This window comes from Meleagris gallopavo, chromosome 2 (genome assembly GCF_905368555.1).
Source record: "Meleagris gallopavo chromosome 2, MGAL_WU_HG_1.1, whole genome shotgun sequence".
Classification (NCBI taxonomy): domain Eukaryota; kingdom Metazoa; phylum Chordata; class Aves; order Galliformes; family Phasianidae; genus Meleagris; species Meleagris gallopavo.
The window spans coordinates 40,545,070-40,560,924 of record NC_139405.1 but is presented as its reverse complement, the minus strand read 5'-3'; the positions used below and the strand labels follow the sequence as shown (position 1 = coordinate 40,560,924).

Here is a 15,855-nt window from a genome sequence, read left to right as displayed (position 1 = left end):
CCAAAGAAGACAATCTCCAAACAAAGATATTTCCCTTTCAGCTCCAGCCCTTAAATGAGGTTAGGGAGGAGGTGGACCCAGAGACCACCCCTTCGGTTGCACGGGTGAATTACTCACACCTGTGCTCCCAGGGCTGGATCCGCCCCTTCACCAGGTGCTCAATCACTGGTTCAGGCTGTGAACTAATGGTTCCCATGCAGTGACACAGCAAATAATTTAGGAAGCTAATCCATGTTCCTTCAAAGCTAGTTTTCTATTTTTCATAAGTTTGGTGGATGTGCTTTGCTCAAAAATTGTTTGAAAGCACACTTAAACTCCTCAAAATAGCCTATTAAATATTTGCAGTTGTCTAGGAAAATTTCTGATGGCAGAAATTTTTTGTCTTTATGTGGAAAAGCACAAAATAACACAGTTTCCTGTTTAAAACCAAAGGTGTAGTGTTTCTGCAGGCACATTATGCTGAAAAGTAGCCTTTTATGATTGCAACTCTTTAGTAACTAGACATTCTCTCCTATGTCCTTCTGTCACACTGATCTCAGAAGGATAGCCTAGTGATTGTGAAATTTTAAAATATTATAAGACAGCAACACTATCCACAACTGTTTTTTTCCCCTCATGTTTGCCATTAGAAAACCTGATTTCAAGCACTCAACTTTGCCAAATTTGAACTGTGTCAGCAAAAGTTTTCCATTCCCAAAACCACAAGCATTCAAGCATTTCTGAGGCGTCCGGGGGGGGGGGAGGAACATCTTCTTTTTTTTTTTTTTTAACATGACAAAATTGTAGTAAATTTCCACTTGAAAATATTTAGTGCCTGTGTGGTACAGCCGATTCTCTCCCCCTGAAGGAAAAAGGGGTTAATGAATTCTTGGTTTACCAAGATGCATTACTTGCACATCTGCAAGTAATGGATGGATAAAAAACTCTATTCGGAATGGACTGATGATGCTGTGACCATTGCCAAAATACCCCAAAGCGCTTTGCTGTCCAGCATCAGTCCTTCATGAAGGTAACCAGAAAGCCTCAGAAAGCCAAGTTGCACATTAAGTAAGGAGAGATAATCAATCCCATAGACTTAGAAAAGAGATCCTTCTGCAGAGATCAAACTAGCCCAAGACTTGAAAGTTTTACTGGGATACTCACTGGCTGATTGGGGACTAACAACAGTTAACTGTTTTAACTGCATTTGCAATCTGGAGTGAAGTGGTCTCAGATAAGCAAATCTCTACAGTGTACTCTTACCTATAAATGATTGAGCAGTCCTCTAAAAGCCACTTCTCTGGTGATTTGCTGACAAGAAGTCAGAATGAGTAGTTTTTGCAATAAAGACAACAGATTGTACAACAGAAAAACTGAGAACAGTTTGAGGAACTTGCATAAATAAAATCTGAAGAAATCTACGCTTTTGAAGGGAATACTAAGCTGCTTGCATACGCCAGTCACCAGTCGCCTTTCTCTCAGCAAAATGCTTTTCTCAGAGCAAGAGGGCCAATGCTCCACAGGCTGGCAAATCTCAGGGCAGAAACAACTGGAGTTTACCATCCAAGGTGGCAGTGACGAGCTGCAGTTCAAAAGAAAAGAACCATGGCTTTAGTCAACATCTTTCCAGTGAGTTAAGTTTGCATTAATGTAAACAGAAGTAAAGTGAATTTAAATAACTTCTATGTTAAAAGACAAATAAAAGAATTCACATTTAAAATGCTCCAGCTTTACCTGTAAATTCTTCTAACACAAACTAGCCTGAAAATTCCATTTTTCTTTTTTTTTTTTCCCTATTCAAGCTCTTCAAATTTGTGTCAAGACCAGCTAGCATGTCAACAATTTGTCAAAACAAAGCATATGTTTAAACCACATAGAAATTTAAACAAACTTCATTGTGTATGACTCAAGAAGGGAACATAAAATAAACATGAAAGAGCTGGAATAAGTGAAGATGGAAAACATTATGAATTAAGTAAGTCATACCACCAAGTGATGTTTTCAGGCTTTGATTGGTGTTAAAATGTAGTATAATTTCCTTTCTAGAATGTATACTGAAAAAGGACGCAAATCTTTATAATGAAGCAAGCTTCAAAGACATGCATTAAAAGCTCTAGTTGCATTAGCTTTCTTTTATCAACCTCACAAAATCTTAATTATGAAATAAAAGTGAGTTCTATTTTCTGCAGTTTCTTCTGTAAACAAGCACTAAGAAAGTTATTCTTCAAGTGGTACTTTTTATTCAAGGTGTTTTCACTGTGTGTATCAGGACTTACAGTCACTAATGTCAGTGACAAAAATCTGAACTATACTCAGTATATTTTGGTTGAAAGCAAACAGATATCTCGTGCTCTAATCAGTTCATCAAAATTCATCTCATCATATCACTTATAGTTCTATTTAACTTTTTCTCATCTTTATTTCTCTTGACCAGTTCTTTTACATGCTTAGTCATTCTCTTACTTTCTTTGGCTCAATAAATTATACTTTTTGATTTGGTGGTTTATACACCCTCCTTCAATATCTCCAACAACAAATTTTTAATCTCCCACAACAGCTATCCCCAAAGACTGACTTTAATTCTCTTATTTTCATCTTTTTCTCTCTCATTTAAGTAATCTTGATATTACTTAAATATTACAGTCTATTCAGAACTGTCCAGTCTGCTTCTTCTAACTGTATTTTTATTGCCATTCAAGACTATTCCACCTTTCATAAATACTTTTATTGGCTCCCTATCTACCTCTGTAACTTATTATTGGAAAGAGGATATGTTGGTAAAATATGTAAGTAATCTATTCTAAGTTACTGTATTCATTTTTTGGGGGGGAAAAAAAAAAAGTTTTTAATATTGTTTCAAATTATAAATACAGAGCTGATCTACCTTAACAAATCAGAGATTCTATTCTAACTGAAGAGTCATTATTAAGCCAATTTAATTTCTACCAGACCCAAGAAAGTCACCTGCTCCACCTGCTTTCTGTTCTGAAAACAGTGGAATGAGGTAAGCTATGGCATTATCAAATTTAGGAGATCTGTGAGAAGACAAGTTTTCACAACCAGTTCTAGTGCAGCACTGGCCCCTAGTGACTTTCTTTTTTTTTCCAGTGCCCAGATTGAACCTCAAAAACTGCAGCATGTGATCACTGCCTCATGCCATATCCTCTGACACTAGTAAAACACTGCTTGGTTTCATCTTGCTAAATGCAAATTCCCTAAATGACTATCACACTTGCCTTCCAGAATCCCATTGTTCATCCATTAAAAATGATCTTTTTACTCAATCTAACCACCTTTCACACATCTGACAACACCAAAACATAGAATCATGGAAATGTTGGCCAAGCTAAAATACGCTCACTGTCTAGCTTTCACATCACTTCTTCTTGGTCATGTGCTGATTGTCTTACAAGTCCTCCACTTTCCCTTTCTATTGCTTTTCCACCCTGCTTTCATCAGCAGCAGGTAAAACAGGCTGCCCCTAGGCTGTTGCTTTCCAGAGAAGTATACCCTATACAGAGGAAGGATTATTTTTTTAATCCAATTAATGTTTTAAAAGTCTAATGAAAGTAACAACAACAACAACAACAAACCAAGCAACAATTAGACAGTTGTAATGACACTATCATCAAAATTCAAATTACCTACTTATTACAGAGAAGTTTCACCAAAGAATTTTTGATGTGGTCACTGAATTCATTAGCATACTGAGGTATTCCCTGCAAATTTAGCAGTTACTTCTTTATATAATGAGTTGTATCTCATGGGTTTGAAACTAAGCTTATTGTAATATCACTCTACCTTGTAAACCTGCTCTTTTCATCAGTTGGCTTTAAATAATTTATATATCTATCTCCTGGAATAGGACTGAAAGATATTACAGTTATAGGAGAACATGTCAGACAACCAAATCAACAGATTTCTCATTTAAGTTCCTGTGAGAGAAGTGCATATGTTCCATATGTTGCATATTGCACCTATGGCCTATGACCATCGCCAAGTTGTACAGAGAAAAAGCAGTGGAAATGTCTGAATGGTTGAAATTAAGAGGTATCAAAATTAATAAAGAATTTATTCTATTTTTAGAATCTATTGAAATTTAAATAATTTTTTTCAGTTAAAAAACTGTTTCATTTAAGCCAGTATTAAATTTCCAAACATAGCATACAGTGGTACAGTGACCAGCAGGATCAGAAGGTCTTTTTGTTGTATCAGAAGATGTGGAGCTACTGCAGAAACATAATTCCAACAGACAAGACACCAAAACAAACAAACAAACAAACAAACAAACCCACAGTATTTCAAACATTGCCAAGAGGGCAAGAGAAGGGGAGGGCAAGAGAAAGGGAAGCAAGAACCACAGGTTGCTGAAGTGCTTTGGAAATGATTAGCAAATATATTTCTCAGTTTGCTGAGCAAAAGATAGTCTCTAGTGAAAGAGGCATAGTACTTTTTTCTATTAAAAATGTAGAAAGTTGTACAATTCATTGGCTCAAATAACTGTAATATTTCAGTCAATTACTTCAAGTGACATCAAAGTTGTATGGGATTTAAGTCACTGGGAAATTAAAATAAGTGACATTTTAGGAAGCCAGACAAAATAAAATTGTTATAATGAAATTCTTATAACTGCATAAAATTCTTCATTTCTCTTTTTTCTTCTGCTGAATTAGTAAAATATTTGCTTTGGGCTTCAGACTTAGGAAGTCTTGGTTTCAACATATATTATTCTTTCTTCTTATATATACACTGATGAAGTCATAAATTTGAAACTGTCCTTCTCAATCATTTTAAAGAAAGCAAACAAAATAGTTTAAAAAGTTTCTGAAGTCCAATCTTGCAGATGAAAATATCCAACAATGCAACTCCTATTGGCCATTAATATTCTAGCCTCAGTTACCTCAGTTATTCTGCTATGTGTTATGCTATCTAAATAAAATGTACGCTCAGAAGTGGAGTACTGGCAACTGATAGAAGTTACATGCTTGCACCAAGCATTGAGGAATAAGCAAATACCAAGCTCCTGTCAGTTTGCTCATAGCATATTCCAACTGTGAGATGAAGTCAATGCACAGGAGCTTCCCTGGAGACATTTTAATTGCTTCTTATGCCCTGAGTCCTAGGCAAGGACTATAAAATCAGTTCAGTTGTTGCTATTTGTATAACAGACAAATACAAGTAGTAAATATGGAATGTGAAAAACAGGCTGATCATTAGTCCACAGTCTAAAACAACATGAGATGATAGCCTTCCTTATAGAAGAAGTTTTTCTTGGTAGCAGAAATCTCTATAGTAATTTCTATTACGACACATAGACATTTACTATAGATCTCAACTTGGATGCTGAATTTAATTCAGATCACAAGCAATGCTTTAAAAAAAAAAAGTTGCAACAAGATTCTTTAAAGTCAGGGAACAGCAATCAGTAGAAAATTATAAAAATATGCTGATGGGATTAGCCTCAGAAAAAAAAAAGCTAGCAATACAGAATTTCAAACTTGAAATGGTTCAAATTTCTATGTCAACAATTCAAAACACATTATCTTCTTCAGCTCACAATCAGTACAATTTTCACCAATATAAGACTTACTCATCCCAGTACAAGGTTTATTACGTCAGATTTTCTGAAACTGAGTTCATTCAAACCCCTCAGCTCCCAACCAGGCTATTCCAAATCTGTTTTAAATTATATTATAAATGTCAAGAGTAGTTAAGTTAATATACCACTCAAAATTTAGAATTTAAAAAACTGTTGTCAAACTAATACATATTTAAGTTTTGGCATCACTTCTGCAACTAATTTGAACTCTATATCAAGGTTTTGTATGGGACAAACACTAAATCATTTGGAAATATTGAAAGGCTATATGCAAACAGAGACAAGAATCTTTAAAAGGCCCAGTAGCTGCGCAGCAAAAAGTATCATCTTGCCCAAACTCCCATATTTTAGCAAACCAGATGGTAATGTAGTTTTTAGAGGTTTACTATTTTTAGTTTCATTATTCAAACTATTTGAAAATAAGAGGGCACATACAAAACCACAACTGCAAATTTTAATTTAAGGATGGTATCACTGAGCATCTAAGTTTATATCTCCATGGCTATTTTTAAATCAAGAAAGAAACAATGATAATTTGTAGATTTTGGTAATTGAATATCAGGGTTTTATTTCCCACATTTTCTTCATTTCTACCTATTTATTATTCTGCTTCTAAGACCTTTCCTCATTCAAGCCATCTTCCTTTTCACAAGGTATATATGGTGTTATTGATAAAAGGCATTAATCAATGGGTTTGAAGTTGGGTACACAAGAACACTATCTTTTGTGGCATATATTACTATACACTCACATTACTCAGTGATACAATCAATATCAATTTCAGGCAACTGGAACTAAGCACCATTGCAGATTAGTGCTGGAAACAGTATTTTGATCACTGTTTTTACTTTTAAAACACTATAATTTAAACAGCAGTGGAAATCTCAGCTTACCAAGAATGTTTAAAGATATACAACTATGAAACAATTCAGAACTAAATTGACATTAGACATTTTTTAATAATTGTCATGATTTTAAATTCAAATTAAGTATGTACATTTTTATGACATACCTGAAAATCCTTACACCATATTATAAAACGCATTTTTAATCAACTGTGATCATTGATCGGTAAATATTTTAGGAAGTAACTTTGATCTCTTTTCAGTGAATACAGTCAATGTCTACAACAACAGATTTTTGTTTTTATCATCTTTGAATGGGTAAATGTGACCTCTGAATTTACAAGTGGCACACTTATAGCTTCTATATACAATTGCCAGAAGAGAAATGGTGTGGCTGAAGTGAAACTGACAGAAATACCACTGAAAACTAGTGTTTATCAGTGAAAATAGAACCACCAATAAAACAGTTGCTCTTGAATTTTGCATTGGTTTGACAGCAGTAATCACGAGCAACAGGAAACAGAATGGAACTGAATTTTATTATATTTTTTACTTTTCTGAAAATGATGTCTATACAAATGTAGCCTTCTACTTTTGTCCCTGAAGATCTGTACTACTACTCCTTCAAATGAAAGATTTACCAGCTCTGGCTTTGTGGTTTAACACAAGAAGAGAATATATGGACATAGAATTATGAAAAGATTTGTTTTCTTGAAAGATGACTGTTTAATCTGTCAGCTATAGTCTAAGAATTCAGTCAGTTATATCAAAGTCTCATGGTGTTTTGGTTTGTTTTTTTTTTTTTTAAAGAAAGATAGTACAGAATTTTTTATTGTTAAAACAGATATCCTATTGCAGAAACAAAAACTGAAAAGAAAATATAAAAACAGGTTAGCAGTTTTTAATCATAATTCCTTGAAATATAAACTCCACACACACAAAAACATAGAGAGTACAGATGATATCATTCAAGATCTGAAGACTTCTTTGTGTTCATAGTATCCATAGATTATATGCTCACATTTTTCCACTTTCTGAGGTGTGAAATTTACTTGACTTAAATACAACTTGTGAATCAATTTTATATTTATCCTTTTGCTTCTATACTAACATTCACAAACCTTTTTCATTTAAATCTAGTATTGATGAAGAAAGTCTGAAAGAATAAGCTACCCTAAATTACTGCAGACTCCTGTAATGGATCGCATTTGCTTAACTTTGCCTTCTCATGCATAGGTAAGAATCTGTGTAAGAGCATAAAAATCCCCAGGAAGACAATAAAGAAAAACAAACTACTACCAAAAATCCTCACCTAAAAGAATGAAATTCACTTCATACTTTTCTGCCTTTAGAGGTAAATGAAGAAATAAACACAACAGAAGGTAGTTATAAAGCTTGTACCACTGCAGGAAGATCAATCAACAATGCAAATGCTACGAAGATGGGTGTGATACAGAACAGGATTGTATGGAAAGCCCTGCACACCTTCCAGATTTGAGAGGTAAGACAATATTTGTTAAGTCCAGTGAGAGAATTTCCTCTAACTTCAAGGGGTCTTGGATCAGAACTTTATATAAAAAAGCCAATAAGTCAAACAACACACTGATTTAGAGTTATTCTTTATAACTAGCAGCAATCAAATAAATTAGTTTCTTTCTTGCTACCACATTATTAATGACAACTTACATAGGCTCCCATATGCCGTTTTTCTTTTAATAGGCCATATTAAATATTTCCATTCCAGAAAACATGCCATTTTGGCAGTAAACCCTGATGTGTGCAGAGCACTAGGACAAAGTGGTAGTAAACGTTCCTTATGTAAGTACACATCAATACATCAAATCCCAGCTGCTAGAACAAATGAAAGGACACGACAGAATAAATTACAGAAAATTGTAAAAAGGCCAGGCTGAATGAAAGCAAGATTGAGCTGGAAAATTATTTATAACATGTTTTAAGCACTCTCATATACAGTGTTGTTTGACTGAACTGGCAGGTAACAGCACTTTACACAGTGCTGTGTAAAACTTATGTCACAAACTTAAATAAATTGCCTTTATTTTTTCCTTCCTTTAGTGTGACTTCTGCAGTGTTCTCTTTCTTCAGAGTTTATATTTTTGAATTAAATCCTTGTATTCACTTGGGCTTTGCGACTTCATACCTTTTCTATTGAAACATTAGTAGCAGTAATTGATTTTGTAGGAAGATAAAGAAAGCTGAAGTGTTTAAGAACAGACACATTAAAACTCCCAAACAGCTTAGCAATAAAAAGTGAACTTAGAAAAGAACTTATACAGTACTTTATTTGTTTTTTAACACAATCTTTATTACATTTGGTTCCATTATAAAATTCTGCCTCAACAGACACTCCATTCTGGTGGTCTAACACCTTGGGGTCTACTTGAAGATCCACATAGCCTGATACTTAAAGCAACTAACTCAAATTCAGTCTGGAACTTATCAAATACAAGTTCTTCTCATTTCTACATGGGGGGGTGGGTTACTCTGCTAGTGGAAATGTGTCCATACTGTGTAAAGAAGCTGGCAATAATGAGGAAAGATTTGTCAGATCACAAAGGGTGAACTACACTTTCCTTTGCCAGAAATGATACATCCTGGTCAGCACCAAGGTACAGAAACATAGCAATGAAGGAAAGGGCAATTTATTACTGTGTATGCTTTGTGAATAAAAAGTAAACTTCTCTACAGACCACAGCTACAGTTCATGTCTCACATAAACATACATTATCGTTTCAGAAATCCAGCTGTGTCCTTTGCTCTCAGATTCAGATTGAATTAAAGACATCCATGTTAAATAATTTTCAATATAAAATGTGGATTTTTGAATTGCTATTGGTATGATTGCAAGGCAACATAGGCAAATACACTGAATATACATTATTAAAGTAGTCCTCCATCAAAATTATTCAATCCTTTCAACTAAATTCAGCTTTATTTTTAAATACAATTTTAATTACAAGTATATATTGATGTATCACTCAGTTGATCTACAAGAAAGTAAAAATGTTTTCCTGGTAAATTTTCTTTAACATGTTTAGATCTAGAAGAAAGCAGGAGTGAGGAAATTTTTATTGAATAGGAAATTATGAAAGAAAAAGAAAACAAGAAAACAAACAAACAAACAGTATTTTCAATGTTGTAAACACCATTTGAAATTGATTTTATATAAACATAATGAGTCTGAGAAAAAATAATTGTTTTAGCTGTCTGATGAACATTTGGTCATAAAAAAGTCAAATTTCTCACTGCATGTCTCAAGTTCAATACAACCAAATACAACATTTCAGAGTATTTCCTACTGAACCCACAAAGGAATCTTCATTTAAACAAAATTGCTATGTCAATATTGCTATACCTTTATGAATAAAGATCAATTAACATAAAAACACAAAGCATAGAGTAAAATCCAGCTGTTTTGCTTCAGGATATTATGCTCAGGGAATTAATAATGTCTTGCTTCTCTAGTTCACTCACACAACAGCAGCACTGAACTTGTTACAACCTTTTGTTGCTAGAATAACACATCCCCTTCTAATACTATTTATTAAAAATTTACAGTATCTAAACAGCCTGTGAACTTATATATCTGATATTTCCTTTTTGAGATGTCATACCCAGAGTGAATGCTTCTTTGTTAAAATTTCCTTCTGGTAAAAAAGCAGAGAAATGTCAGCATTCCTGAGTGAAATCCTGTTGCAAGTGGAATTAAAAGGACAGTCACCCGCAATCAGAAAAAGCTAGAAATAATCTCTAGAGGTTCATGATTTATCTCACCAAGAAGTATTATCACCAGCTTTAGGAATTCCTAGATTCTGCTTGGTAGACACTAACATACACTCACAAAACATTATCTCCGCTGGAAAATCTTGAGTGTGTTGAAATGTGGAATATGAACGTCACAAAAACATTTCACTTGTAAGAATAATGAGATGCTCTGGAACATATTATGTAATTAGAGATATAGAAATATAATATATAGAGATATAGAACTGTATAATAAACCATTTTTAAAGCAGAAAAGGGTTTTACTGTATTCCTTTAACAGTAATTTTGTAAAGTCTGCAAAATATACTTAGAACTCACATGGCTGGACAAATGATCATTTATTTAATGATAGGTTTGAAACAACTTAAATGTAATCTCAGACATTCTTCGAAAAGGCTGCCTTAATCTCTGAGGCTGCTAATGTTTGCATGACATCATTGTCATTACAGTCCTGTCTCTTCACTCAGTAATGAGAAAAACTGAGGGAAACATGAAAAAGAGCTTTACTAACATCCCACTGGGATGTATAATTTCAGTTGCACAAACTCCACTTCAAAACCTGGACATTAGCTCACAGCAAAATATGCTAAGAACAAAACAAAACAAATTCCTTCATGCAGTGCCAGCCAAACAACAGCAATCAGGCGCTCTCCTTTGAAGTAGCTGTTAGATACTTCTAATTATCCTTGATACACCAAAGAGACAGATTTTTCTTCCTCAAAATAAGGCATGTGTCAGAATCTAACAGGATTACATTTCCTCTTTCATTATTCACATTCAAGTGACTGAATTCAAATTAGTCACTTTATCATGAAATGATGCATCAAAAGATAGACAAGTACCAAAAAGAAAATTTTCTGTATAAAGACATTTCTCTGACTTATTGTATTCATAATTTTCAAAGCAAAACACAAGAGTAAATGAAAAATTTTTGTATGATTCAAGTTGGGCAGTGTTATGTCTACCTGCATATGTTAATTACAAAAATTTGTCCTATTGGCAAAAATTGTATGTGTTCTAAAAGCATAAGCTGCAAGAAAGAGAACTTTTTTTTAAAATAGCTGTTAACTACTGATCATTTAGGCACAAAATAACATAACGAAGTCATTTATACCAGAAAAAAAAATTACCCAACAGATCTAGACATGAAATTTTAAAAGCAGATTAAATTCATCAACTTGTTAATCAACTTGAATTCTGCCCTGCCTCTACTAAATATAATGTTAGTTCTTTAGGTAAGTTAAATTATTAAAGCCTCTTTATTTATTAATGTCTTTTAGACATGGTAAGTAATAAGTATGTATTCCAAAATTTAGTAAAGTGAAAGTACACGGTGATGAAAAAATTCAGGATGTCCCTATCTCTGATATAAACTATCTGAAAAAAAAGTAAAAGTATATACAAAACTTATTGATGTGACAAAATTTAACCTGAGACATAGTGTAACTTTATAACATGAACTACAGAATTGAACCTTCCTGACTGAATTCATGGATATGTAATTTCATGAAAAATCACTCCAGTGATATTATATTATCACTTCCCTGAAGAAGCAGAAGGCACAGGGAGATTCCACTGAGTCAAAAGTACTTTTGGAAGCAACTGTTGAGTTGAGTGTAATTTTTAAGAAGAACCTTGAAGAAAAGAAGCAGCCAAATGTGTTTTCCAGGTATAATGAAGTATAGCTGTTGGCAGTCAAAAAACATAAAATAAAATGAGATTTCAAAGCTTCACTGCATGAAAAAATGTCTTCCTTCTACTTAACGACACAGCGCAAGAATTTGTGCATGACAGAGTCCAGGTAGCTCATTAATAGCAATGAGACTGTGACTCTGCAAACTCCATAAATCCATACTCTCAGAGACCTGGGTTACTGTCACTTGGGATCTAACACACTAAATATCACTAATAAGCACTAAATCTCATTGTTTCCTTGCCATTAAAACAGGCAAACCCACTGGTCAAAAAATGAAAGGTGAATCTCTACAGTGCAGGAAGCTACAATAGTCTATGGCAGGATCCATGGGTTTTTCCATTCTTGATCTCCAGTAAGTGTACCTTGAGGAGAAGGATTTTTCATCACACTTTTGCCATTCCACAGATGATTATTTTAACATTTTCCAAAGACATCTGTATTTTCAGATGATCATCACTGACTTCAGTAATTACAAAAAATGTTCTGAAATGCAAAGTTTTAAAGGCAAAATAGGCATAATATATCAAATGAAATCAAAACCTGTGGACACATAAATGTAAACCACTTAATAAGCACAGTTTGCCAGTGTCCAAATGCCATTTATCCAAAGTCAACAAAAGCTGCCTCTTGTATTTGCTAATAGAATGCAAAGTATTCATTTAGCTGGAAAACTTAAGGTTTTCAGAAGGAAGTGAAGATACTGATTCATAAGTAACTTGAAAATTATGCACACCCAGCTGTGCTGATGCATCTTGCTTACAGGCATTTTCTACAGGTAGAAATGTGTAAAAGCACCCCTGGCAATAAAGAGGAAGAATTTACCTGTGCTATATATTTAAAATAAATAAATAAATAAATAAATAAAAATCTGCTTTTTGATAAAATTTAGATTCTAAAAAGAAACTCTTAGGATGAGTAAAATATTGTGCAGGCTTACTTTTAAATCTATGAATTCCATACTGCAAGTCTTAATAAGACTCCTGTTCTGGTGCAAAATGAGAGGTGAGAGCGTACATGTTTTTCCTTTGTAACCCTGTGCTGTTTCTAAGAGTCAGTCATCACATCTGGAATAGTCTTCACTTATTCTTCCACAAAAGAAAGCAGGAATAGAAAGACAGCATAAAGTGATTTTGTTTTTCATTTTATATTCTTACTTTGGTAAATCAGAAAGTTTAACGTTTCTGGTGGCTAAAATGAACCTATTAAATGTGCAATTTGCAGATGCCTCACAACTGCAATTGACTACAAAACAGTATGATCTACATGTGGAATTACTTATTTCAAAATCAGAATATTATTCACAAACAAATTATTTAACTTTGCTGCCATTTCACAGCTAAGGATTATATTTTGGTACCTTCCTACAAATGACAGGCATTAACGACATCTGATACCTTTCGGACAATATATATAATATAAATATTTCACACTGAAAAATTGCAATGAATGTATCTGAAGTCTTTGAAAAGAGACTGTTGTTTAATGGGCAATAGGGAAGAAAAGCGTGACAAGAAAGTATACTATACACTGAGTTTAGAAACTGTCTGGAAATAAAATGATCAGAACAAAAGACTGCTACTTAAGTGATACATTCCTCAGGTATGACTTTAGAGCACTCAGTTCTGGAGGCTCCAGCACTCAGCATATGAAGAACTGAGTGACTTGCCAGACTATTAGGAACAAATAGTTTTCACTAGCCACGTACAAGATCCATAAACATAAAGCATAATCGGAACCACTTTCCATGGCCAAAGCCCAAGGACTTTGAATACAAGCATTTATAGAAGTATTACTGATACAAAGGCTCATATATCACATTTGTTATTTTACAAGAGATAATCAAATACTTCTTTTAGGGCATATTTCAGTCCTAAAAGAAAACCTTGCTATATACCACACATGGTAAAATCTGTTATTTAATACAGGAGGCTGAATTCTTACAATATATTGTTCCTTTGAGTAAAAAAGTTATATAAAAAATCAATTTTGTTCACTGCAAAGATTTTTAAATTATTTGTGATTTTCTACTATTTTCTGTTTTTTTACAAATGAAGATGTTACAGACTGATTTTTTTTTAATTTTTTTCTTGAATGCAATTGGTACACATGCTTTTGAAAAAAAGACGTACAAGTTAACAAATATTCCAAGTATGCACCATTGTAAACCTTTTCTACAGCAAGCTAGTGTCATGATGTATACACAAAATGAATAATATCTTAATTTTCAGATCACTGCATATTTACCAATTTCTATAAACTTTTCAATTTTGTAAGTACTGAGAATTATTCTGCAGGAAAAATTGCAACACCACATTGCAATTTGGAACAAAAAATTACTAGGATAATATACACTCAAAAAATATCCAGATTATTAACAGAAGACTGACCAGAGTTAGTTTCCTGGAATTTCTTAGCTCACAAAAGAAAAACATAAGAGAAATTAGATTAATAGCTTTCTTAAAATGTGTTTTTCCTAAGTGCACGTTTTGTACAGCCAAATGAGAAGTTTAAATGTAGCATGTCAAGTAACAAGCTCATTCAGTATGCTGTACCTCAAATATATATATACAAAAACACAGGCGTGAAATGTGGAGCATACCTATACTGTTAAATGGCCCATGGTGCAGTTATGCTTGAGCCAACAGAGAATCAAGGAAGTATGCTGATATGGCTTAGTACAACATTATGCACAGTTACTTGCAGGAGTTCACAGGCAGGCAATGTGGTCATCTTGGTATCACCTTCCATTGAGTTAATAAGGCTGACAAGTTACTAGATCACCTCCAGTGCTGGACTAGATCATTAAACTGTCCAAGTCATAAACTGGCTTGCTACTAATCCACTGAGCAGTTTAACTCTGGTAAGATTAATGCAAGTTTGGAGTCCTCAAGCACACCTACATAATAAATATGTCCTTAATGTTTTTAATTCTCAGAGTTACTAGGACATATTTGCTGTAGGGTAGCATAAATCATGACAAAAGAATGGATCATTCTTTTATCTTATCATTCATAGTCTGCAACTATACAAATGCGCACTTATGAAAAATTGGTTTGAGTGATATCTTTCAACTGATATTTCTGTCCAGGCAGTTCATAGCAGGTACCCACAAAGCTGGGAAAAGGCATCAGTCCCTAAAAAGAAGTTAAGGCTGTCAGCATATGACAAATTAAACACCCTTCCACAAAAGAAGTACTGCGCAGAGTCTGATAGTAAGTGAATTTTCAGATTCACAGAACCTGTGGAGAAACACACTAGTATTTGGGACAGGGTCTTCCCATTGGAAGAGATTTGAATTCATTCAACATTAGAATGGTAGTCCACATCATTATATATTTGCAAGTTCCTTCCTGTTAATCAAGTGTCAAAACAAAATTACTTTAACCCTCAGAGCCACATAATATTTCTGTAGTCTGTGGTTGAGAGTTATCAATATCATGCATGTGAAGTAATTTTCTTGGAAACATGCAGTCTTGCACCCCTGTGTATTTATAATACTAAAATAAAACAGCCTGGAAGAGCAGAAACAAAAGGACATGTACTACAGACTCAAAGACAAAGGATAAGTCCAACAGGAATTCCTAGTCAGGAGCAGAAAATCTGGCATTTTCCTAAAGGTGATCCTATTGGCAGAAGAGCTAACAAGAAAGGGAAACAGGGAAAATGTCAATTACAGCAACAACAGCTTCTGGCTTAAAGTCAGCAGCTCAACCTGAGGCCATTGCAAACATCATCTGTTCAACCACTCCTGAGTGGTTTATATTAGTGTACAGAAGCACCCATTTGGATCCAACTTGCACAGCAACGAGACAGAAGGTGGTAATGCCCTTGACAAAGCTTGGACCAACAATACTCCATGGAATCTAAAATCAAATCTACAACCAAAAAAAAAACCTCACAGAAACACTTATTTCTAATTAACTAAATAAGAATTCAAAAGTGAATCTATG

The 15,855-nt window shown here is 33.9% G+C and overlaps 1 protein-coding gene across 1 annotated transcript in view; it reads right to left on the bottom strand.

Moving 5' to 3' along the window:
- Positions 1 to 750: 750 nt before the first annotated feature.
- WDR27 (WD repeat domain 27) overlaps positions 751 to 15,855 on the bottom strand; it is a 97,077-nt gene continuing 81,972 nt past the window's right edge. The window contains exon 24 of the mRNA XM_085219799.1: positions 751 to 1,561. Coding sequence (XP_085075925.1) covers positions 1,514 to 1,561 — 48 coding nt within the window. The 3' untranslated portion in view covers positions 751 to 1,513. The remainder of the gene's footprint in view (positions 1,562 to 15,855) is intronic.